This window comes from Harmonia axyridis, chromosome 4, assembly GCF_914767665.1.
Source record: "Harmonia axyridis chromosome 4, icHarAxyr1.1, whole genome shotgun sequence".
Classification (NCBI taxonomy): Eukaryota; Metazoa; Arthropoda; class Insecta; order Coleoptera; family Coccinellidae; genus Harmonia; species Harmonia axyridis.
In genome coordinates this window covers 15299356-15324758 of record NC_059504.1, presented here as the reverse complement: position 1 = coordinate 15324758, position 25403 = coordinate 15299356, and the positions used below count along the sequence as shown (strand labels likewise).

Genomic DNA, 25403 nt, shown 5'->3' with positions numbered 1-25403 from the left:
GGTCTATACATTTTGTCTGTACCTCTTGATTTTTCACAACTGATTGATACTTATTGAATTGGGCCTCCATCATTGAAAGGTCCTGGAGATTATTCACATGTTCCATTTCTAGCTCGTAGTTGAGTTCCATCATTTGCTGATAAAGATTTTGATATTTGTTAATCTGAAAATAATTATTTATTAAAAAAAAGTTGCATCGGCCGGGAATCGAACCCGGGTCGCCCGCGTGGCAGGCGAGCATTCTACCACTGAACCACCGATGCTTCTTATAAATGAATAAGATGCTTAGTGTACATATTCCTCACTAATATTTGTTTCAATTTTTATTGGAACATCGACATGTTTTAGTGTAATAGGAATTTGAACTCGATATTCTTCTAAAAACTTCTATAATTCGAAAACCAACCAACCTGCTGCAAATATATTTCATTGGTATATTGAACATCTTCGTTTTCTATATGCGAAATGAAATTATTCCACTTCAGGTCATCCAACTGAAAATTATTTAAAAATCTTAGCTATGTTTTTTTTTAAAATATGATCAATAATCACCTCTTGTTGAAAAGTGTCCTTCATCATCTCTATTTCTTCTCTCATACTCAAAATATTTTCATGTAGAACCTCATTCACATCTTTGTAGTGTTCGAGCTAGAATATAGGTAATTTGTATTTGTAAATAGTGAGTAATTTTCAATCCATCCATGTGAATAACTCACCTCAGCTTTGAGTTTCTCCTCGGATGCTTCTAAAACCTCTATGGTGTCAACATATAAATCCACCTGTATTTTTAGTTCGAAAAGAATGGAAGAAGCAGAACAAAAATAAGCATACCTATTTCATGAAATAGCCGAAGTTTTTGAAGTTTTGGAGATTCAATGAATAATTATATCATTTGATTGAAATTTTTGCAGAGACCTCTACATATGGACTTGGTCATTATTTTTTCCATTTTCCTGACATCAAAAATGAAAATTTCCAGGAAAAACAGGATTTTCCATTGAATCTCTTGTTTATTATTTATGTATGTTCTACTCACGGCAGTTTGCAGATTGGATGTTATATTTTCAGTATCCCCTTTGCCCTGCTCCAAATGTTTCACCCTTTGCTTCAGATATTCGTATTCTTCCCTCTCTTTCTTAGACCACTTTATCGACTGAAATCATAAAGACCAAATAATATCACACACGTACAGTGAAGAAAACTCTCAAAACCTTTTTCATTTCGTTTATCTGTTCCGAATACTTGCTGACCAATGCCTAAAAAAAGTAAAATCATCAATTGTCATCTAGTTTTTAGTAATGATGCTTAGAGAAAACAGAATTACATAATAAGGAAAAAGGGACTTCAAACGAAGGAAAAATTAAGGAAACAAATTCGAGAAAAGACAATGAAGGTAGTAGGGTGATTCAAGCACTTGTTCATCTGTTCATTTGCGCACTTGAAATTTTCCACTTAGAACGTAACCTGGGGTTATCCATCCAGAAAGCACTCGGCCCACTGCTGCCAGACTTGATTATGTATTCAGTTGTTTTTTCAAGTGGAAAATCCACAAATTGCATAACTGCATTAATTATGTTTTCGTTTCATAACGGAGTTCTACCGTGATTGAAAAAAAAACTTTGCAAATGGGTGCCGCCCTAAGCTTCCTTCGCTACAGAAAAATAATCCCTTTAAATTATTTTATTTTTGATCTTGTTTATCAGTGTAACACACCGTGAATTAGGGTAGACTAATTCAAACACCAAATTTGATCAAAAACAGGATGTCTAACAAGATTTGTAGAAGTTGAGGCGACTACAAGGATTTGGGGGCACACAGACCGACATACAGGCACCAAAGTTTCATCCCCACAAAGCTTCTTCAGGCTTTGGTAGACACGAAATTAAGAATTATTTTATAGAACAAGAGCGTACAAAGAATATCACAGAAAGTTAGCTTTAGATGTAATCTTTTGTAGATCACTTACGGTATCGTTATCCTTGTCGCTATAGTTCTTGCCCTGAAAAACGCAACGTTTAGATATTGAAGAATAGGGCACCTTAAATGGTCCTGGTACACAGAAAGCGAACTGTCCGCATGAATTGGTTAAATGAACGTCCTGGGCCTGGCGCAAAAATGACACTGTTAAGTCTGGATCGAGATTGAAGGCCAATAGACCTCAATTTGTTGTTGCTTGAAAATGGATAAAAACGATTTTCATGTATCGATGAAACACTGTTTTTTGATGGGAAAAGAATCTGTGCAAGCAAAGCAATGACTTGTTAGGGAGTTATTCAGATTCTGCTCCATCGACAACAATGGTTAAAAGGTTGTATGCTGACTTTAAACGTGGTCAAAAAACTACAGACGATGCTGAACGTTTTGCTTGCGTTGCGTTGCTTGAGATAGTGATGGAGTTGAAGATATCAGAAGGCAGTGTATTCAGTGTTTTGCTTGAAGATTTGCCAATGGGGAAGATTTGCTGAGAATTGGTGCTACACTTGTTCCCGCTGATCGAAAGCATCGTCACTTCCGAACGCTGTTTGGAGCCGTTTGTGTGAAATATAATCGGATTTTTAGCATTGATATGTGAGGTGGATGAAACATGGATTCATCACTACACTGCACCACTCCTGAGTCAAAGAGAACTGCAGTTAATTGGAAAGTAGTAGGTGAAAGCTGTCCAAAGAGACCTAAATCAATTGGCAAGGTTATGCACGCGTATTTTGGGACGTGCATGGTTGATTGGCTATCTTGACAAAAGTAAAACAATAAACAGTGATTATTACATAATGATTGCGTACAGAAATAAAGAAAAAACGTTTTGAAATGCAAAAGATTACATCTTTTTTTATCAAAACAATGCTCCTTGTCACAAATCGATGAAAGCCATGGTCAAATTGAAAGAATTGAGCTTCAAATTGCTTTACCACCCAGCTTATTCCCCAGATCTGACCCTCAGTGATTTTCTCACAGAAAAGGTATTGACAAGTTAAAGTATCGTTGGAGTACATGTATCACCCTTAAAAGTGACTGTTAACGAATAAAGTCGAATTTTTTTTTAGAAGAAATGTGTTTCTTCTGGTTATTCCTAGTACTTATTGAGTGAAGGGTTAGATTAGTTTAGAGGAGGAGCGAAAGATCATCCGATCACACATGCACCTCGACCAAAAGATCTAATGTGCATGAGTGAAGAGTTAGCGTACTATGTAGTGCTGGACTATCTTTTCGAACAAACGACGAACTGGTTGAAGAAAATAGCATAATCTGCAACTCCGTTAATATTTGATTTACATACGATACCTCGGACGAACTGACGCTGGACATGATGAGTTCAGACTGGAACTATTCAAATGAAGTTCCAAAATAGCCCAACAACTTCACAACATAATCATTTGTACGCTTTCTACTCGACTACTCTAGACCGCAGCGGACAACCGCTTCGTACGCTTTCTGCGCTCCAGGACCTTAAAACATTACAAGTTTCAACTCTTCAATCTTGTCCTCAGCGTCCAACAGTTTGCTCTTCAGATCGGCGATAATTAGTTTAAGATCCGCGTTCCTACTTTCTTCGTTGCCCGTCAACTCTTCGTCGTCCACGTCCATGATCCCGAAGGTACTCAGAGCCTTCCTGGGCGCGATATACCCCGTTCTTCTGGTCGCGCTATCCTTTCGGGACAAACCGGCATACTCCTGCTCCTTACTCAGGTTCTCCGGCGTCTTGGTAACCTTATACAGCTGATTCACAGTCATCACAGGAGGCTGTGTTGGTACTTGGTCCGCAGCCATGCAACAACTGCCCTCTGGCGGATTCGCAGGTGTCTCGGGCTCCGGACAAGACGCGCAGACGCAGGAGCCTTCGTTCTCCTGGTTGGCGCCGGAGGCGTCCACGCACATCTGCTGGCCCGGGTTGTCTGGGTCTGGGACCAACTTGCAGAACTTGGATTTGCAACTGCAACGTATCATCCCCATACCGTCGTCTCCACCAGGTGGCGGGGGTCTCGGTTTGGAGCCTGGAGAGGAAGAGGACATCGTTCCACCTTTGGGGTACCTTTTGGTGCAAGTGCTGTCGCCGCAGACGCCGCTGTCCGATGCGCCGGTCGGAGCGTCCATTCCCAGACCACATGGGGCGCCGCAAGGCTCTGAAACGTCCACGGCCGTAGATTGGCACATGACGGAACAAACTTCGGTTTCGGTCATCGTCGCTTGGCCGGTAGTTTGGCCGCAGATGGCGCTGCAACACTCCGAAGCCTTCTCCATGACAGCGGTTTGTGTCGCTAAAATATATCAGAGTTTTTGAAATATTTAGTATTCTGTTCCTACTCTTGCTTCCAAAACTTTCGCGTATACATTCAGAGTCGAGTTTAGCTTTGTGTATGGGTTGATGAGATTGAGTGCAGGGCTTGGTTGGCTTGAAAGCAGCCCCGAGTTTCAATAGGATTAAGAAGGTTCTCGCTTCAGCTTCTTTCTATAGGACAAAGAATACAGCACGAATTTTTTGACTGACGCAAGTTTGGGAGTAGTACTCTAGAGGGTTTCTTATAGACTTCCCCTTTTCTTAATTAGGAAAAATTTGAACTTTGTCTTACTTCTCTAGTCATTACACTTTCTCCAAAGTAAACTTCTCACAATTCAAATTGAATATATTGAAAAATAGAAGTATGCGAAAGTTCAGAAAGCAAGTGTTCGATAATGAAACAGATCGTATCTACGATATGACCGCTGGACAAGTGGTATGAGTCTCACTGCAAAGGACCAGGCACCTGAATGTATGCAAAATGGTTACCGGTTAATTTAAAATGTTAGTATTTTTTAGACCTTTATGCCGTAATGAAAAAAAAGCTGATCAGAAGACTCTGCCCAACGCTGGTTCCCAAATTCTACATGACTTGGCGGAAAACATGATTGCTTAGCTGTTTTGCACATAGAATATTTTATTTTTATTATTCGTATATTATTTCGTTATTTTCATTGGAATATTAAAACCAAGAGAAACACTTTATGGAATGGCACACTATCCAGCAAGGCTCCCTCTGTCCTAAAGCCGGATTCAGCCAGTATCGTTGGCTACAAAGTTGATTTGGGTAAATTTGTTCTTTTTTGATTGTTTATTATAACCGTCAATTGAAAGATCTTGCACTGTGTTTCGTGAGGTGGCATCTTGAACATTTTCCACCAAAGCTTTGCTAGGGTACTTCATGTTCAGTTGATGACGCGCTTATCCCAGAAACCATAAAATGCTTGCGATATAAGCACAGGTTCCCAAAGCTCTGGCCCCTATTTTACATGTGCAGTAAAAACCTCCAACTGGATCTCCGATTTTGTCTTCATCGATGGCCTGTACTTTGAATAGCGAAATAATGAACGATTAACAAAAATAAACCATTCTATTCGCAAAACAGCTAAGCTGTTTTCCTCCTAGTCATGAAACACAACAGTAAAGATCATAAATATCCCTATAGAATTGAAAAACTTAAGCAATCAATGAAGAATATCCCTTTTAGCGGCAAATTAGCGAAAAAACTATTCAAATATGTTCCTTAAAGCAGAAGTATGATAATATAACATTTGTAGCTTTCATCGCTATGTCTACTTTGAACACCCTTGAACGTCTTCTGATTAGCTTTTCTTCGTTAAATACATTCAGGTGCACGGTTCTTTGACCTAACAGACTTTTTGATAGGACAATTGGCATAATGGAACAATTATCTGTATGCTATGGGTCATACTGTAGTGTTAGTGACTTCCTTAATCAGTTAATCTGTAAAAGGTTGGTCTCAGTGCGTACCTGCCCCTGGTATCTGCCGTTTCCTTAAATCCGTATCGGAGTCAATATATCCTTCGCTGGGTACGACTTTGCAGGTACAAGGTTTCTCGCAGATCTCGTCGGGACACAAGTCCTCGGTTATTGGGGCCAGACTTTTGCCAGTAGAAGCCGGTCCTGCCTTCGCTCCGCCGCCTTCGTCACAAACGCAGGGATTGCAAGGATCGCAGGATGCGTCACCACCAACAGCTGCTGGAGAAACCCTCACAGGTCTAGGATCGTCTGGGTCGATGTACGGCTCGCTTTGAGTAACCTTGCAGGAGCAGGGTTCCGGGCAAATTTCATCTGGGCAAGGATTCGTGGTGAGAGGACCTACGGCCCCTTTTGGACCGCCTGCGCGCTTTAGGCCACCGCCGCCTATTGGACCAGTATCTGAATAAACAGCTTTGCAGGAACAGGGTTCCGTGCAGATTTCGTCAGGGCAAGGGTTTGTGGTGAGAGGTCCTACAGCGCCGGCAGCACCAGTTGCCTGCAGAATTATTTTTAAATTAATGTACTGTATGACATCATTTGAGTTTTTTGTGAACAAGTGTGTTGTTACTTTCAAGTATATTACTGTTCTGCATTATAGACGTTTCATTTTGAATAGCCCGCAATCTTAGCAGTTGTCACTTAAAAGCTGTCACATTTGACAAGAAAAAACTATGTTTCACTAAAAATGGAACGATACACGCTTGAACAACGCATTGAAATTTTTGAATTTACCAGAAAAATTGTGAAAATTCTGCAGTCTCAGTTCGCAAAACTAGAGCATTTTCGTGTCGTGGTGAAGTGAAGCAACTTTGCGACCGGCATTAGTGAAATTGGTGGAAAAATTTGGGACAAGTTGGTGATGTGAAGACGTGATGTTACGATGTGAGAATATTGCTGCTGTAAACCTTTGTTTCTTTGTGACCACTTTGTGGAAAATTAGGCCTATGTCAATGCCTCTAACTGATTTAAGATCTTGGATGGATGGATTTCACGAAGATATCGAGGATAAACAGTCTCAAATGTGCGAATTTGTCATGAAAAATTTTATAAAAAGGACATGGTGCTGCAATGTTCTCCATCTATAATCTTCCTCTTTACGATGACATGATCATTAATGGATTTGTTTTGAAATATAAAATCAACAACCCCTTATTGGAATACCAACTTCACCTCTCTGAACACTAATCACAAAGTCAATATGTACTGGTTGCTCTTGGTTTGAAAATTTCAGTAAGGCTTTCAACATGCCCCTTTGAGGCTATCAAAACAGTGAATCGCTCTACTTATCTAGTTCACAAATCATCTTGGGACTGGTAGATATGACATTATAAGTTGAAGAAGTGCTTGAGGGCTTCTTCTTCTTCTTCTAGTTCCTAGCCGAACTAGAGGGCTACTTCTACTTTATCGAGGGCTTTATAAATGACCAGTAGAGGGGTCCTGTCAAATTCTGCTTAGGGTTTTTTATATGTGTTATTGGTGTGCGTGAGTTTTAAACCAAGACAGACCACCGTATAATTTAGGACACAAAATTAAGCTTACCATTGCAAAAATGAAATCTCACCTTGCCCGGAGCTGCTACGCCGCTCGGTCCAGAACCACAAACTTCTCCTGCCACCATGATATCACTGGGAGACAACTCACATCCGCAGATGGCGCACGTATCACCACCAGTGGTAGCACCAATTACTAGACCGGCCGGTAAAGCCCTAGCACCTCCACCCGCCTTGACTCCAGGAAATTTCATGCAAGCGCAAAACTCGCAGATACCTCTTGGACACTGACCTCCACCGCCACCACCCGCAGGCGGGGGAACCGTGAAGTGCATCTTCGCGTCAGGCAACGGGAAAGTTGCGCAAACGCACGTTTCGCAGGTTCCTCTGGGACACTTCCCATCTCCGGTCCTAGTCGCAGCACCGCCAGTCTGGCACTCTTCCGGCACACTACATATGCACTCGCTCGGAGTCTTGGGGACGCCCGGTGCAGCTTGCGTCGGCGCGATGCCACTCATACAAGCGCACTTGGCGTCTATCTGCATGGGGTACGACCCCTGGTTGACGCATGCGCATTCGGGGGCCGCGTCGCAGGATACCATCACCCCGGCGTCCTGCTTGGCTCCGCCCTGAGCCACGTAGATGGGTTGTGGTGGCGCCACCCCTCCCGTCTTGGCAGAGCAGTCCGGTACTTGGCAGGTATCGTCGTCGCAGGTTATCGGGAAGTCCGATGCCGGGCCGTAACCTTGGCTTTGAGGCATCGCATCGCCCATCTTGGCCGAACACTCGGGCGCTGTGCAAGTGTCGTCGGTGCAGGTGATAGGGAAAGGGGCGTTAGAAGCCGGTGCCGCGGGTGGACCGCCCCGATCCACAGTCTGCACCGGCTGGTCGTAGAAATCCTTGTTGGGACAAGTCCGATCGTCGCATTCCTCGCACACGCCCCCTCCTTGAAAATCGGGTAGAGGCCCGCCCGGCGGGCAGGCGCAGTCGGTGCAATCGCTGCAGTCGTAGCCCCCTCTGGCTCTGTACTCTAGGGGCGTGAGGTTTCTGAGGAAGGCGCATATCTCTTCGTTGCACACCGTGCTGCTCGAGTCCGACACGAACCTGCCCTTGTCTTCACGCTTGTAGACGTCGATGAAGGGCGGGGATTCGCAGTACTTGTCGCAGTCCTCCTCGCACAAACACTGCTTCATCGACGTTTTGGGTGCGACCGTTTTGGGGTCTCTGTCCCTGGCTGACAGTCTTCTTTTTGCAGATGGTGGCTTGATGGGTGATCTGGTTGGTTCGCAGCCTCCCGTGCAGTAGTCTGAGTCAGAGCTCATGGGTTCCGAGTCGCTTGGAGGTTGCAGCTTCTTTCCTGTCTTTTGAAGGAGGGTTAAGTGAGGCAAAGTTCAACTATGATGTGAGCAAGGGTATCTGTCGAAATATAAGGTGTATAACTTTGCTTTTGCCGTTTTTCCGTTTTGATGAGTTCGTATTAGTGAAACAAAGTGCCGAGAGTGGTTTCAAAGTTTCAAGATCGGTCATTTTGAGGTCGAAGAACAGCATGGCGGTGGATGAGAGAAGATTTTGGAAGATGCAGAATTGGAGGCATTACTTGATCAAGATTCAAGACTCGTGTCAAACGCAACAAAAATTAGCAGGATCATCAGGATTGACGCAACAAGCTATTTCGAAACGTCTGAAAGTCATGGGAATGATTCAGAAACAAGGAATTTGCGTGCCGTACGAGTTGAAGCCGAGAGATGTTGAACGGCATTTGTGAACAGCTGCTTGCAAGGCAAAGACGGAAGAGATTTCTGCATCGCATTGTGACTGGAGACGAAAAATGGGTTCATGACGATGATCCCAAGCGCAGAAAATCATGGGGATATCCTGGCAATGCTTCCAAGTCGATGGCCAAACCGAATATTAACGGTTCCAAGGTCATGCTCAGTATTTGGTGGGACCGGCTCGGCGTAGTGTATTATGATTTGTTAAAAACCGACTGAAACAATCACAGGCGATCGTTGTCGAGCGCAATTAATGCGTTTGAGCCGAGCATTGAAAGACAAACAGCCGCAATACAACGAGAGACATGATAAATTGATTTTACAGCATGACAATGCTCGACCCCATGTTGCGAAAGTGGTTAAGACATACTTGGAAACTTTGAAAAGGGAAGTCCTACCCTACCCGCTGTATTATAGTTCCCTAGAACTATCACTTGTTTCGATCAATGACACTCGGCCTGGCTCACCGGTCTTATGAAGAAGTAAAAAATTGAATCGATTCCTGGACCGCTTCTAAAGATGACCAGTCTTTCCAAATCGGGATTCCTACGCTACCCGAATGATGGGTAAAAGTATTGGTCAGCGATGGACATTACTTCGAATCATAAATGTGTAATCAGTTTTTCACAAAAAGCCTCGAATTTCGGAAAAAACGGCGGAAGCAAAGTTGTACGCTTATGTATTGCTCAAAAAATAAAAAAAAATAGAATTTTATACCCACCCAATTGTTGATAGTCCCTCAATAAACAATGAAAAACAAAATTGGTACAATACGTACTTGATTGATCCATAAGCCAATAGTTATACTCACTTGATTAGTTCGGAGCATGTTAATCATGTCATTCAATGTTCGGTTCTGAAAAGGGAGATAATTCATTTATAAAATCTAAGAAAATAAGTGGGTAATTCATGTTCATTGATATCTTAGTATTATGCCTCGATTTTACAACGCATCATATTGAAATCCGAGAAAATGTTCCTCCAAATCAAAATTAAAGTGAAGCAGCATTTGATCGAATTTTTTGCATCCTACCGCAGTGTTAGGCGAAACGTTAAGTGAAACAACACCTAAAAAACCACGGAGCTATCTGATTCTGTCATTACCGTTGGATTTACTTACTTCTTCGTTCAGCTCCAGGATCCGCTTCATCTTTTCCTCAACTTCCTTTTTCATACGTTGGAGCTCACCCTGTAAAAAATTTCAATAGAAAAAGCTGTAGCTGTGAGGTATTTTTGAAGTACTTACTCCCTCTTTGAGCTTTTGGTTCTCTTCTTTCAATTGAGTTAACTCATCCCAGAAATCCTGAAAGTTATGAGATAATAGTTAAAGTTATAGAGGACCGCTACCAAGGAAGATGGGACATGCACATGATGGCAGATTAATGCTGAAGTTTAAAAAACATTCAAGAATAGCGCGGAAAAGAAGCTTTCGAAGTGTTGAGTGACTATATGATTTCTTCAATGTTTTTTTTGTTTGTAAGTACGACATAATATTGTATTTTGTATAACTGAAATAAAAATGTCGTATCTACTTTTGTTTACTACACTTACGAATTTGAGTTAAAAAAATGTAACTTATATTCCTCTAAAATTGTATATCTTAAAAATTTGAGCTCAAATGAGAAAGGTAATCAAAAATGAGAAAGTTATTCAACACCTGTGTGTTTTAGTGACACTCAAAGTCCACTCAGAAAATCGAATGAGTAAGCTATTGAAAGGGCTATGTTAGGGATATCCTTGAGAGACCATATTCGGAATGAAGAGATCAGGAGAAGAACGAAGGTCGAAGATGTAATAGGTAGGATAGCGGAAATGAAATGGGCCTGGGTGGGACATGTGGCTCGGCAGGAAGACGATCGATGGACTAAGAGAGTTGTGCATTGAAGACCACGAGAACATAAGCGAAGTGTAGGAAGACCACCAAAACGCTGGTTAGATGACATTAAATCAAAGGTCGAACGATGTTGGTGTAATGAATGTGAATAATAATTCACAACTAGTACAGGCTCATTGAAAGGATATTCAACAAATTCCCGGTTCTATCCCAGTAGAGTGAACGCAAACGAAGTCGTTGTCACCCCTCACATTTATTAGGCATTAATTCCTTCATCCTGGCTTAAGATAAACACCCCAGGGTGGTTGGCACTGTCGATATCCCACGATAAAACAACTAGGTTCCAATTTCAAAAGATTTGTACAGGATGTCAAAGCAATAAAAATGTAGTCGTAAAAACTCTAGGGAGGATTAAATGGCCCAAAACTTAGAACATAAAAATCTGTTCTATTCGGAGGGACCACCAACGGTGGTGCGTCCAAAATGGTTTTTGATTTTAGGCGGTGCTAACGGTACAACTAGGTTCCAATTTCAAAAGATTTGTACAGGATGTCAAAGCAATAAAAATGTAGTCGTAAAAACTCTAGGGAGGATTAAATGGCCCAAAACTTAGAACATAAAAATCTGTTCTATTCGGAGGGACCACCAACGGTGGTGCGTCCAAAATGGTTTTTGATTTTAGGCGGTGCTAACGGTACAACCCCATGTCAATAGTACATAACATGGGGTGGAACCAATAATCTAGGTACATAAGGACAATCACTCTGATTGGACGAAAGGAAAAAGAAGATAGACGCTTAGAAAAATTTGGTAGAAGGAGGGTGACGATTATTCAACTATAAAAACAATAGTTTTCAATTCGGTAGACAGTTAGAGTTAGGGTTCAAGTGGAAGTTCGGGTTCGGTTCGGAAGTTGGGACCAAAAGGGAATTCGGCCCTGAGTTAAAGTTCGATTCTAAGTTGAATAAAGTTCAAGTCGGTTTTCGGGAACGGTTTCAGGAAAGGTAAAAATAGGGAATTTGTTGAAAGGTTTATTTGATAGTGATTGTGATATCCAGGGTAAGGATATTTAATTTAATCTTATATATATATTGTTGTTTGATTTTTCTCCTTAGAAAAGATTTACCAAAGAGTCCAAGGTTGTCGAGTATTATTATTTTTCTTATTTGCTCTTAAGGTGTTTGCCATAGGCTAGTAATGTGCAAATTTTATTGACTGTATTTTCTCATTAATTATTCCAATAAATTATTAAACTTTGCTATTCAAGAATACTTGGTCTCATTCAGTGAAACACCTCCTAGAAAAAGATCAAATATAAGACTTATCCTAGGGCATAAGCCGGACGCACGAAAAAGGTTCTTTCATAAAAAACGAAATTGTGTTAATTTCAAAATAACTGCACTGGCCGGAACTATAGAAAGCCGCTCTTCTTATAAGTTCCTTTTTTAAACATTAACACCCAACTACAGGCCAGTTTATTACATTGGCATCAATTGGCTCAGATAGAGAAAATTAGAAAATTCAAGGGGAGGCCTATGTCCAGGAGTGGATGCAGACAGGCTGTTGAAGAAGAAGAAGAAGCAAAAATGAATACGTTATTTGAATTCAAGACATCAAATTGATGTAGAATCAGCTCAAAAAACCTCGACACCAAAACAGCTGTTGTGTGAGATCAGAGGACCGGACAAGCCCAGAATAAAGCTATCGAGATAATATTTCGTCCTCACCTTCTCTACGCAAACGCAGACGTTGTCATCCTTCGGTTTTTGGGATGCTTGCGACGCTTTCCTGATGAGTTCCAAGGAATCCTTTGTGCCGACCATAGGAATGCTCATAGTCGAGGGAGGGTCGGGAATGTTCAAGGACGTCGAAAAGTCCTTTTCCGGTTCGACGATCTTGTCATCATCGTCAAGGAGCAGATGCACTGACCTCCTAGACGACACTTTGGACGTAACCCTTTCTTTATGGTAGGCCTGTTGCGACGCATCTTCTTCGAGATTGAACAGCAGAGACTGGGATGGCGCCTTCGACGACGGGGCCAAGGAGGGTTCTGGAGCTGGTTTCAGTACTTCCGTCAGCTTCCCAGCATCATCTTCCCCCTCAGAGGGTTCCGGAGTCTTGGTTTTTTTCGGGGGTGTTTTCGGTTTGATGTCTTTCAGCTCGATATCCGCTTTCGACATGGAATGATTTTTGATCTCTTTTTCTGATGCTGCTTCGGGCTGGAAAAGCGAAATTCCATTTACCAATACAATTTAATATTTGTGCGCCAAAAGAGACATTAAAGTATACTTTCAACGGCTCTTTCGAATTCTGTTTTTTAATTCGAAAGATGATCATTCGGGATATTCTATTGTAGTTATTCATCACGCCCGAGAGGTGGAGTTGCTGGCTTCGCGCCACTCTTTAGCGAGGCATCGGTGGGTTCATAAAGAATCCCCGAATTTGTACAGAGTCACCTCTCCACGATGGTTCGTCTTGGACAGAGATCGCTGGATAGCTGAATTGATGAGTCCACCAGTGATCACGAGTCGAACCAATAACTCCTAGTCTAGGAATACCTCCTACTCTAGGAGGTATTGGTCGAACACCATGATCCCTAGAGAATGGGCGTACCTACGTTATTTTGCTCGAGAAAGCCTCGCCAAACTACCATTCTAAAGGTTTTGCAATAGGAATTATTCAATCTAAAATGGTTATAATGGCAACACTGCGTATTATTTTTTTGACATTTTTTGTCATTTGCGTTTCCTAGGTTTTGTTATGTTATCAGTGTTCATTTGTGAATACCGAGAGATAATTTCAACAATAATTCATGGACGACATTATTCAGTTAATATACTCACTATTCGTCGTATTGTAGACAAATTTGGAACTGAATTTTCTTTATATGATACAAGGGTACCAGTACTGAGCTTTATTTGGTACCACATTCATATTTGCCTACAATAAGACGAAGTATCAGTGAGTCGATTAACTGAATAATTTTGTCCATGAATTCTTTTTATTAAGCGCAAGGGATTTCTGCATCGCATTGTGACTGAATACATAATTTGGTTCATTACGATAATCTCAAGCGCAGAAAATCATGGGGATATCATGGCCATGCTTCCAAGTCGAGGGCCAAACCGAATATTCACGGTTCCAATGTCATGCTCATTATTTGATGGGACCAGATCGGCGTAGTGTGTATTGCGAGTTGTTGAAACCGACTGAAACAATAACAGGCGATCGTTATCGAATGCAATTAATGCGTTTGAGCCGAGCATTGAAAGACAAACGGCCGCAATACTAGGAAGATGATAAAGTGATTCTACAGCATGACAATGCTCGACCCCATGTTGCGAAAGTGGTCAAGTCATACTTGGAAACATTGAAATGGGAAGTCCTACCCCATCCGCCGTATTCTCCATCGGACTATCACTTGTTTCAATGGCTCACGGCCTGGCTGACCAGCACTTATGAAGAAATGAAGAATTTGATAGATTCGTGGATCGCTTCAAAAGATGACCAATTTTTTCAACGCGGAAGATGGGAGAAAGTAGTAGTCAGCGATGAACAATACTCTAATCATAAACATATAACCAGTTTTTTACAATAAAGCCTCGAAGTCCGGTGAAAAAAAACGGCGGAAACAAAGTTGTACGTCTTTCCCTTAGTTTTCACAAATAAGCACTGATTTTGATTGAACAATTCCTAAACGTTGTTGAAAGTATTTCTTTCCATGATAAAATGGTATAACCTATTGACATAAGACATGACATAAGAAATGTCAAAAATGTAATGCACGGTGTTGCCATTATAACCATTGTGATTGGAATGTATCATTCCTGTTGGAAAACCCTTTACTATACTTGTCATCATGATATTTAATATTGTTCTTCTTTCAAATGTTGTATTATTAAAACATTGTTTAAAACTCACCCATAAATTTCATACAGTACTGCTCTAAGTGAAGCATTTTAATGATAAATCAATGGCGATGTAGGTTAGAAAACTTATTGTCGTAGAAAGTAATACTGTCTAAGGAATACGCTAGAATAAAACAAACGATAAAAAATCAATTCCAAATTTATTAAATCCAACAGATGATATGGTATTAATGATATATACAGATGGACACTGGTTGTCAACGTACTTTTTCTTCTTCTACTTCTTCTTCCTTATGGAGTTTAGTCTTCAAAATATCCGCCCAGAAAGTATCTCCTCGGCTAGCTGCAAAAAAGCTTGTTTTATGAAAATAAATTGCATCTTTGTCGCGTACTATTTCTTCTGTCGTTTTTCCTGTCTTCTTTAGGCAATTTTCCATAACGTACAATCTAGTCGCTAGCACTTTTATTATTTCGAGCTGTTGTACCAGTAGCTCGTCCTTCAAGTTGACCTGCCACTTTAAGGCTGTGATTTCCGACACTAATTTCCATAGGTAACAGTAGTCTTTACAAGCTGGCAATTGTTTTTTCGCCTGAACAGGCGGTGTTGATTGTCCTTGTGCTTGAATGTCTTTGATGAAATCCTCAAGTAGATCCTAAAATTAAGATATTTATTCCTTTCAATTTATTACTTTTGGTACCTACAGACTATATATGTCTTTTCAGAAATTTGGCTTTCGTTTGTTGGAACAATTGATTTAGAAAATATGAAGATTATAATTAAATTTCAATTGATTTCCCTGGTTACTTATTACATTATGTTTATTTTTAGTTGAAATCTCAAACTTATATTGAATTCTGATGCTTATTATTATAATTTATTATTTTATAATTTTCAACTTCTTTCGAATACAAAATGAACTTCCTAGTCCAATTGTAATTCTACCCTATTCTGTGGTCGGCAGTTGATTCAATTCTGTCAAACTGAAGCCAGACTCAACAGTTCAATATTCTATGAATTTTCTGTTGAACGCTTTCTATCAGCCATCTTTGGTAGCGAATTTATCTTATGCTACTTTTCGGTAAGATGTTGAGTAACTGACATTTTTGACAGTGGGTGCGTTCCGCAGAAAGATCGGTAGCGTAAGTAGCTCCGCTACTAATAGGTATCAGCTTGGTAACGTTAGTATTCATATAAATTTGAAGCCATAATTTCAATGAATTATCAGCTTTTTACCTTGCTGTCAGTCGATTGATCCTTGGTTCGAACATCGGTAACGCTCTCAATCATAGCTATATCCTGCAAACATTGTTAAGAGTTCATAACCATTACTATTTCGTGAAAAGATATCCTCACCTGCTCGCTCACTTCAATGATGACCGGAAGCTTTCCTTCTAGATGTTTCAACTGATGGCCCTGAAATATCAGGCCATCACATTTTGTCGCAACCAGAAGTGACATTAAAGTGGTACAATATTGTGTCTTAAATCAATAATGAAATTGAAAAATTTGTCTAGGTGCATCGCGCAGGGGATCTCGTAGAACTAGTTGTCTGAAAACCTTGACGCTCTGTAGTACCCTTTGTCATTAGTGTATAGGTAGAATTAACATCGACTGTGTCAAAGTCACTAATAAGTCAATATTGTTAAGTTTCACATCAGTATAGAAAGCCGCTTTAAGTAAACATACTGTACTATGAGCTTTCAAGAACCAAAACAATAACAGAGACTAAGGGGTAGAATTTTGTTCTCGCAAAAAATCGTTGATGTACTTTTCCAACGAAAAATTGATGAATTATATCTCCTGGAAGAACAGGATGTATCTCGGCCAGTTACCACATTTCCAAGGGCTCTCAAAAAAAAGGGGTAAGAGACATTCAAAAATATTTTGTGAAGTACATTGTTCATATACCTTCGGCGAGCAATGAACACTTTAAGCCTTTCGGAGATGTTTCTAATGACATACTTTAAAGTGGTGAGGGTTATTTGGGCAATTTCTTCCTCAATTACAAACTTCAGGTCATCCAAGGACGATATTTGGAAATAGCAATTTTGCTGAGAGATGGCATCAAGCTTCTTCGCTCGTCTACACAAATTTTAGCCGAAGAAATTTGTTGTTGTTGTCTGCCAACAGTCAACACGTCGCTCCTAGTCCCTTGAGGACGCTTCTGGACAACCAAGATCTGGTTTGACTGAATCGATTAGGTAAGAATAATAAGGTCCTTTAGATCTGCATTCCTGGTCACACGGGAATCAAAGGAAACGAAGAATACGCTTGCCTAAAAGGGAGTATGAACGTCTTTTACTACACTGGAACTTTTCTATGGTATAGGAAAATGCATCTATAGGAGAGAGTTTCGAGAGAGAAAACCGAAAGAAATACTCTGGCGTTATCTTCTAGGGATGGACCAATCCAAAAAGTTTCTTCGGAACTTTAATCCAAATGAAAATCCGAAAAGTATTTGGACCCCAATAGCAATATGTCACCCTCCTCTTTAGTTTCATTGAAGGGTATTGCCGACTCAGGAAGCATCTAATGGGGATAAGCTCCTTAGAAACTGACGAGTACAGGTTCTTTGGAAGTACTGGAGGAGAAATTGCAAGCCAACGCGAAAAAAATGCTTTGGATGAGACACTTGTAGGAGTGAGGATGTAACCTCCTTGAAGCCATCCCAGATACTGGAGGTAATAAGAACTTTGTAATTGAAAGAAGAGATGTAGGTGGCGCAGTGATAAGAACAGCACTGATGAGTGACATAATAGACCATGAGGTCATTTTTTTGAGATAACCTCTTAGCAGTTAATAGTATTAATGAGTGCATCTTGAGATCAGTGTACATATGTCTGATATTCCACAAGAACAGAAGATGGTTTCGTGCAAAACAAGATGGAGACTGCTCGATAGACTTTCAGACAGTAAAAGATAGAACCTTCCACTTCCCACTCGTTTCAGAACTTGTTCAGAGTTTGCACAATCAAGACAAGATTGTTTTTCGGTCAGTTATAATGTACCAGAGCCTGGATCCTACTAATTCATTCTCCATAATGGATAATAATTCAGTAGGATACAGGCTCTGGTGCGAATGGCCTTCTGTGTGATAGATCCAGAACAGCTTTTTTCGATAGAAGTCATAAGAATAAATCTATGCGGTTCTCCCGTCTCACGTCATGATAAAGACTGAACAATACACTAACTACCCTTCGAAATAAGGGCAACTTCACCCTTCTGAGACCTCCCGTTGGCCCACAAGGATATTTTGGAATGTGGGAGCTAACCGTGGCACACTTTGACCAACTACTAACTCTTACAGAAACATGTTAACATAAAAATATATCCATATATATTTCATAATAAGATAAAGATATATAAAAATACATAAACAACGAAACTGACTACTCTAACTCTTTGCAATATTCTATGTTATTGACGTAGGTCTTCACTGGGATATGCCTCGGGATGCTCAGCCTCTTCGCGATCTGCTCCTGATCCTGCGCCCTCTGATCCTCATCCTCGTCCCTGCGCACCTTGGTCAGGATAGACCTCTCCTTCGTCGGTCTCATCCAGTTTATCGGCTTCATGTCGTTTTCCGACCTGCAGGTGTGGACCTGACCGTTGTCTCGTGCGTTTTCGCTCAGTCCGCATTCGGAGCTGTCGCTGGAGTCGAATTTGGACTTCGCAGCCTTCCTGTCCTGCTCCTCATCGTCGCCCCTGTGGATGAAGATGACGGTGGAGTTGCTGGGCGCTTGGGGCACTTTGGAGCGGATGATCTTCAGCACGTCCGACTCAGTGGTGTTGATGCCCTTGTCCGCTGTTTCGGTTCTCAGCTTTTCAGCGTGTCTTTTAGCGCTGATGACCTGAAAGAGATGGGTTCGTTTCAAAGTACATCGGAATAATTCGTATTTTCACTCAGTTGAAATACTAGAGTTTGCTGATGCCAGAACTGAATGTGTCAGTGTTTGAGTTAGCTTTATTTACTATGGTTTCGGGATTGTTAAATTCACTTTATTTATTTTTTATTAGGTTTACAACTTTGCTTTCGTCATTTTACAATAGATCTCGTCATTTGCGGGAGGTTTCACTTTTCTGCTTCAATATGAAGAAATATGAGGAACATCGAATGGTGAGAAGGTTTTCGAAGATGTAAAATTGGAGGCATTACTTGACCAAGACTCGTGTCAAAATCAACAAGAATTGGCAGGATCATTGGTAGTGACGCAACAAGCCATTTCAAAACGCCTGAAAGTCATGGGAATAATTCAGAAACAAGAACATTCGTGAACGTACGAGTTGAAGCCGAGAGATGTTGAACGGCGTTTTTTTTTGCTTATGAACAGCTGCTTGCAAGCAAAGACGGAAGGGATTTCTGCATCGCATTGTGACTGGAGACGAAAAATGAGTTCATTACGACAATCCCAAGCGCAGAAAATCATGGAGATATCACTGCCATGTTTGATCGTCGACGGAAAAACCGAATATTCAGAGTTCCAAGGTCATGCTCAGTATTTGGTGGGACCAGCTCGGCGTAGTGAATTATGAGTTGTAAAACCGAGTGAAACAATCACAGGCGATTGTTATCGAATGCAATTAATGCGTTCGAGCCGAGCATCGAAGACAAACGGTCGCAATACAATGAGAGACATGATAAAGTGATTTTACAGCATGACAATGCTCGACCCCAGGTTGCCAAAGTGGTCATGACATAGTTGGAAACGTTGAAATGGGAAATCCTACCCTACCCTACCCGCCGTATTCTCCAGACTTTGCTCTCTCGGACAATCAATTGCTTCAATGGCAATCAATGGCATACGGCTTGGCTAACCAGCACATCCGGTCTTATGAAGAAGTAAAAAATTGGATCGATTCTTAGATCGCTGGCCAGCGATGAACAATACTTTGAATCATAAATGTATGAACATTGAACAGTTTTTCATAAATAAAGCCTTAAATTTTGAAAAAAAAAGGCGGAAAAAAGTTGTACGCCTGTGTTTATTATATTCGAACCATGTTTTTTTCATTTAATCCCTTTCAACTTTGTCTAAGAAAATAATGGGATGAATTTGTGTTAACCGTGAGGTCAGTGCAAAACGACATTATGTTCTCACAACGTTTCAAAGCAGACTCAAAATTTCAAAAACATATCGAATTGTTTCATGAGTTTTACAAGGTTTGCTTAAATTACCTTCTGTTTAGATTTTTTGAGTTCTTTTCGAAGTTCCTTGATAATATCGTCTTTTATCGATGTTTCTTTCATGATTTCGGAGTTCTTCTCTTCCAACTGGTAAATTTCACTTTGCAACAGAGAAATGGTGTCGTGCTTATTAGCTATTTCTTCAGTCAAAGCCATTCTCATATCTTCCATACCCTAAAAAGAGCGAACATTAGATTAAATGAAAAGTGAATTTTGATTTTTACCTTTTTTCGCGCACTAGTATTTCCACAGAAACTATGCACTTTGAAACTGGAAAAACTTGAATGTCATTTCATGGGAAATTCGATTATTATAATATTTTACTAAACTACCTATAATCATTTTCTTTGAAGCATATTCGCATTTAGAATATCCCATCTAAACTACTAAAAAAATTAATAATCCTTAAAGATTATTATTTGAAATTAACAGAAATCCTTAAAACGCATTTTTTTCACTTCTGAAAATGTTGAAAAGATCCATTCAAAAAAAAAATTCTTGGAAGTCGATGTTGAAGAATCATAAAAGAGGGGGTATATATACCTACTTGTTTTAAGCGGTCATTTTCTTCTGTTTTCTTTTTCAGATCATCCTCAACTGGTGGTACAGTCACTGGAGTTTTCTTGGGTTCTTCAATTTTTCTGTAATCGTATATTGTAAGATTTATTTGATAATTTGTTTTAAAATTTCAAATCCAATGACATATATTTTTCGATCGGAAGAGAAAAACACTATGGATTTTCGAAAGGAACTCACTTCTGTTTTTCTGGCAATGCAGGTTTATCATCCTGAAAAAAGAATATTTTTATTAGATATAGTAAGAGGAAATTAATGATTTTTTTGAGTTTGTAAATAACCTTTCATCTCAATTTGAAATGATTAAGTTAATAAACGAATTAGTCATATTCCTTTTTTACAATTATGTTCTCGGAGGATTAGGTATATCTATTGAAAATGAATGATCATCTAGAATAAAGTAAAAAATTAGATATTCATCAAATTGTCTTTCATTATTTTCTCTAGTAAGTTTTATTTTTCAACTTCGAATTAGGTACTCAATTCAGTTCATCTCAAGATTCTGATCCCAAGAAATAAAAATTTATACACATCTCAATTCATTACACTTTTTATTTATTTTATCACAGAAAATTGGGGACAAACAATAAAAATTCAAACACTACAAAACAAGATTCAGAGGTTCAAGACACTTGGACTAGATGCTCAAAAACAAGATTTTCTTCTGGTTGTCATCTTCGTATTTTGTGTGACCACTTCGATAGAAAAGTTGATAGAATTGACCCCCGACAAGGTGTTGTGGGGGGTTTCCACCCTGTGAACATAAAAATCAAAAAGCACGATCAGTAACCAATAAGGTAGCATTTGTACCGTTTTTGGGTCTGCCACCAATTTTTGAATTTGGTTTTAATGAAAATGAATGCGGTCATAGAAAAAGTATAGTACAAAACTCGAGTTGTGGGATAATAAAATTTTCTAGTCGTGCGTAATATGCTTCTTATTACAACTCTTGTTATTTAATATACCTACTATTATCTGAGTCGAAGTTGGAAAGCAGTAAATGGAAAAAATGCTTCAATTGATAATAGGAATCTATAGTTGAATGTGATTCACAACTTCCAGACTCACCCTGTTTATACAGGGTGAGTATAAAGTTTATACTTCGGGTCATATAAATGATTTCTTTAACATTTTTTGAGAGCTGTTTGAGATGTAAGAGATAGCTCTGGCTCAGTCCATATATGGATCTTACCCTTTTTCTGTGATTGTTTCCATTAATCTTCTCTTAGGGCAGGACCTGAAAATTTTGCACATTTCATGAAACTAACCATAATATGAACATTCTTTCCACTATAACGAAACGATAGATATAAAAATGAAAATTCGAAATGAAAGTTTTCCAACTCAGCTCACTTCTTGCACCTCGACATCTTCGATCCACTCCCGAATATGTCTTTCCAGGATAACTCGTAGAAATACAAACCGCTTATGGACCACCTATTCTCCTCCCTGATCCTCCTTATGAACTCCAGAAGACTCTTCAGATCGTGCGCCAAGTAAAACACGACCTGAAACGAAATCTACATTTCAATCGCAACCTCCACACCTGGAAAATCAACGTACCTTCTCATCGCCTGCAGGAAAATTTCCACTTTACTTTGAGCCACTTTTCACAGGCGGGGGCCGAACATTTTCACTGTAGGAGAGGAAAACGCAGTTGGGAATGATCAACAATATCTGAGGAATAAGTTATTGGAAGCCGTAATAAACGAACGAAGGGGAAAAGCTCCTAAATTTTGGCCATTATTTCAAATACAAGATCTAGTTTAATGCTGAAAGCTTCCATTATAGGAATATTCAACTATTCCTTGACAAAGTCACCTCCGGAGGTGTAGAAGGCAGGTACTACTGAGTTATCTTACTGAACGTTCCTAACTGAACCAAGCCTGGTTCAGTTAAGTTCTTCTTTTAGTGCATCTTCCAGAGTAGATTGGCGACAATTATTGAAAATTTTTCCCTCTTTTGGGTGGTGTAAACCAAAGTTTGGACATTCATCCCATTCCAGTCTCTTATACTCTACATCCAGGAGTTTGGTCTCCTTCCTGGTCCTCGTTTTCCCTCTATTTTGCCCTTTATGATCAACTGGAGCAATTGATACTGATTTACCCTCAACACGTGTCTGAAGTAGGCCGTTTTCCGCCTTTATATAGATGTTAATAGCTCTCTATCTGCATTAGAACTTTGTAGCACCCTAGCATCCAACACTATCTGTCCAAGAATTCTGCGAAAAACCCACATTGCAAATGCTTCGATTCGTCTCAGAGTTGCCAACTCATTTCTCATATAAGAGCATTTAACCATTCGATGACCTAGTTTTATGTCCAAGGATGCGTTACTATGTCTGGGTCTAGTCTAGACTGTCAGATACCGAGCATCCCAAATGCCTTTTCTACTTGTTCCATGGACTGGCCCTCTAGAACCTACTATCCAAAAACCAAAAAATAGTATTCACCACTGATCAGGAAGAAACGAAGTTCAAATACAGACGTATGTTTTCAGAGAGAAATTTTCAACTCTTCAAGGATGCACTGAGAGAACAAAATTGGGATTCTCTGTATGAAATTAATAAGAAAGACATAAATAGCCAGTTTGATCACTTTCACACGTTATACCAGGAAATTTTCAATAAATTATTCCCAATCAAAAAAATTAAAGTGAGAGGAAAACCAAAAATGGATAAAATGGATCCTGAAACAGCAACCATTAAAGAGAAATTGGATATACTGCTAACGTTAAGCACACACGATGAATCGTTCAGGGAAATGTATAGAAAAACAAAATTAGAATATGATAATCATTTGAAAAGGAGAACAAAAGATAAATTCGACAGGAAAATCAAAACATCTGAAAATAAAAATAAAACTATGTGGTCTTTCATAAAATCAATGAATAACTCTCAGAAAACAAATCAATTTCAAGTGAATGGAGATCCAACCCATATTGTCAATGATATGAACACCTTTTTCATAAATGCAGCTACAAGACTCACAGTAAATATAACAAGAAACAGGAGTGAATACCAGTATGTGGAAGAAAATAAATCCTTGTTACTGAGACCAATAAATTTAGAAGTAACCAAAGAAATTATAACGTCGTTGAAAAATAAAGATACAAGTGGATATGATGGAATATCAAGCAAAATAATAAAACAGACAGCTGAGGAAATAGTTAAACCTATGAATCACATTATAAACAACTCCCTCAAATGTGGTATTTTTCCAGAAAGAATGAAAATAGCAATAGTCAAACCAATACATAAAAAAGGTGACGTTAATGAATACGGAAATTACAGGCCAATAAGCATCTTACCAAGCTTCTCAAAGATACTAGAAATAGCGTATTGTAGGCAGATCATGAATTTCTTAACAGAAAATGCGTTCTTCAAGGAAAGTCAGCATGGATATCGAAAGGGAAAATCGATTCAAACGGCTATTTTCAGGTTTGTATCGAAAATAGTGGAAGCATTTGAAAACAAGGAATATGCAATGGGAATTTTTTTGGATTTGACTAAAGCATATGACTGTTTGAGTGTAGATGAGTTGATGAGAAAATTAGAAAAATATGGCATACGAGGACCGGCTTTGAAATGGGCAAAGTCATATTTTGCATCTAGGAAACAAATGGTACAAGTGGAGTCACAGGGAAGAGTGTTCAATTCGGAATTGGAGGAAATCATTTTGGGAATTCTGCAAGGTAGTATAGCTGGCCCCCTTTTCTTCTTAATATACATAAATGATTTTGATGAATGCCTTGGAGTTGAAGAAGGGCAGGTGATTGCAGCAAATTATGTGGATGACACGAATCTATTAGCTATTCATAAGATTTTTTCAGAACTAAGGATGATGAGCGAAAAATTGATAAAAGAGAGTGAAAATTGGTTTGAGATGAACAACTTAGTACTCAACAAAGAAAAGACACGTTTGGTACTTTTCACACCCTCTAACATGAATAGCGGAAATTTAAGTATAAACCAAAATACCAATTTGGTAGAAGAACACACCAAGTTACTAGGAATGTATATTGATTCGAATTTAAATTGGAATGAACACGTGAATTACTTAAGCGGAAAGTTAAGAACAAATATCTATGGCCTGAGGACAATGGCACGATACATTGGATATGAAGCCCTGAAAGCTCTGTATCACGCGACGATAGAGTCAAGGCTGAGATTTGGAATGATTTTCTATGGAACATCGAATATAGAAGATTTGTTCATATTGCAGAAGAAAGCACTTAGAATAGTAAACAATCTGAAATACAATGAATCATGTAGAACTTACTTCAAGAAAAATGGAATACTGACAATATATGCCTTATATATACATGAGTGCTTGTTGTTTATGAAGAAAAACGACCATCTTTTCCAAAAATATCGAAATGAAAAATCATTCCACGAAACTAGAAGTTTGGACTACATATTTCCCAAATTCAAATTAACAACAAGCCAAAAACAAGTGGAATACAGATGCCTGAAACTTTTCAATTCATTGCCTGGCAATATAAAAGCAATTCAGGACACCAGAACTTTCAAGAAGGAAATATACAAGTTCCTATTAAATTTAGAGCCCTATAATATGGCAAGTTATACGGGATGAAATATATATATATGACACTGTTTCACTTCATTTTCATGATTTTGTTATGTAATATGATTTGAAATAAAGTACGATTTATTATTATTATTATTATTATTATCTACCTACTATTGAACAGGAGTGGTGAGAGAATACAATTCCACCTGACTCCTCTAAGCCTCTAACACCCAGTTGCAGGAACGGTCATTGAAATGTAGTACCCTCATTAAAATTTTAATCTTACAGTAGGAGGAGCCTATTGGCTACCTGAAGCGTTTGATGGAGGATTAAAATTTGAATGTGGCATTAAATTTTAATTAACGTTC

At 39.4% G+C, this 25403-nt stretch overlaps 1 protein-coding gene and 1 non-coding gene across 6 annotated transcripts in view; both read right to left on the bottom strand.

Annotated features, from left to right (window-relative positions):
- Positions 1-25403, bottom strand: part of LOC123679064 — a 33035-nt gene that overhangs the window by 5521 nt on the left and 2111 nt on the right. For 2 of the 5 annotated variants that reach the window (XM_045616413.1, XM_045616415.1), the window contains exons 3-18: positions 20684-20715; positions 20475-20568; positions 12600-13091; positions 10285-10341; positions 10159-10227; positions 9850-9894; positions 7338-8627; positions 5768-6272; positions 3460-4256; positions 1967-1999; positions 1212-1256; positions 1037-1153; positions 717-779; positions 553-648; positions 411-494; positions 23-163 (exon numbers count right to left, since the gene is read on the bottom strand). In XM_045616413.1, the coding sequence (XP_045472369.1) occupies positions 23-163; positions 411-494; positions 553-648; positions 717-779; positions 1037-1153; positions 1212-1256; positions 1967-1999; positions 3460-4256; positions 5768-6272; positions 7338-8627; positions 9850-9894; positions 10159-10227; positions 10285-10341; positions 12600-13091; positions 20475-20568; positions 20684-20715 (3960 nt within the window). The remainder of the gene's footprint in view (positions 1-22; positions 164-410; positions 495-552; positions 649-716; positions 780-1036; positions 1154-1211; positions 1257-1966; positions 2000-3459; positions 4257-5767; positions 6273-7337; positions 8628-9849; positions 9895-10158; positions 10228-10284; positions 10342-12599; positions 13092-20474; positions 20569-20683; positions 20716-25403) is intronic. The other 3 variants (XM_045616414.1, XM_045616416.1, XM_045616417.1) reach the window with 3 other exon arrangements.
- On the bottom strand, positions 193-263 carry Trnag-gcc. The gene has a single exon. It is a non-coding gene; the product is annotated as a tRNA-Gly (tRNA).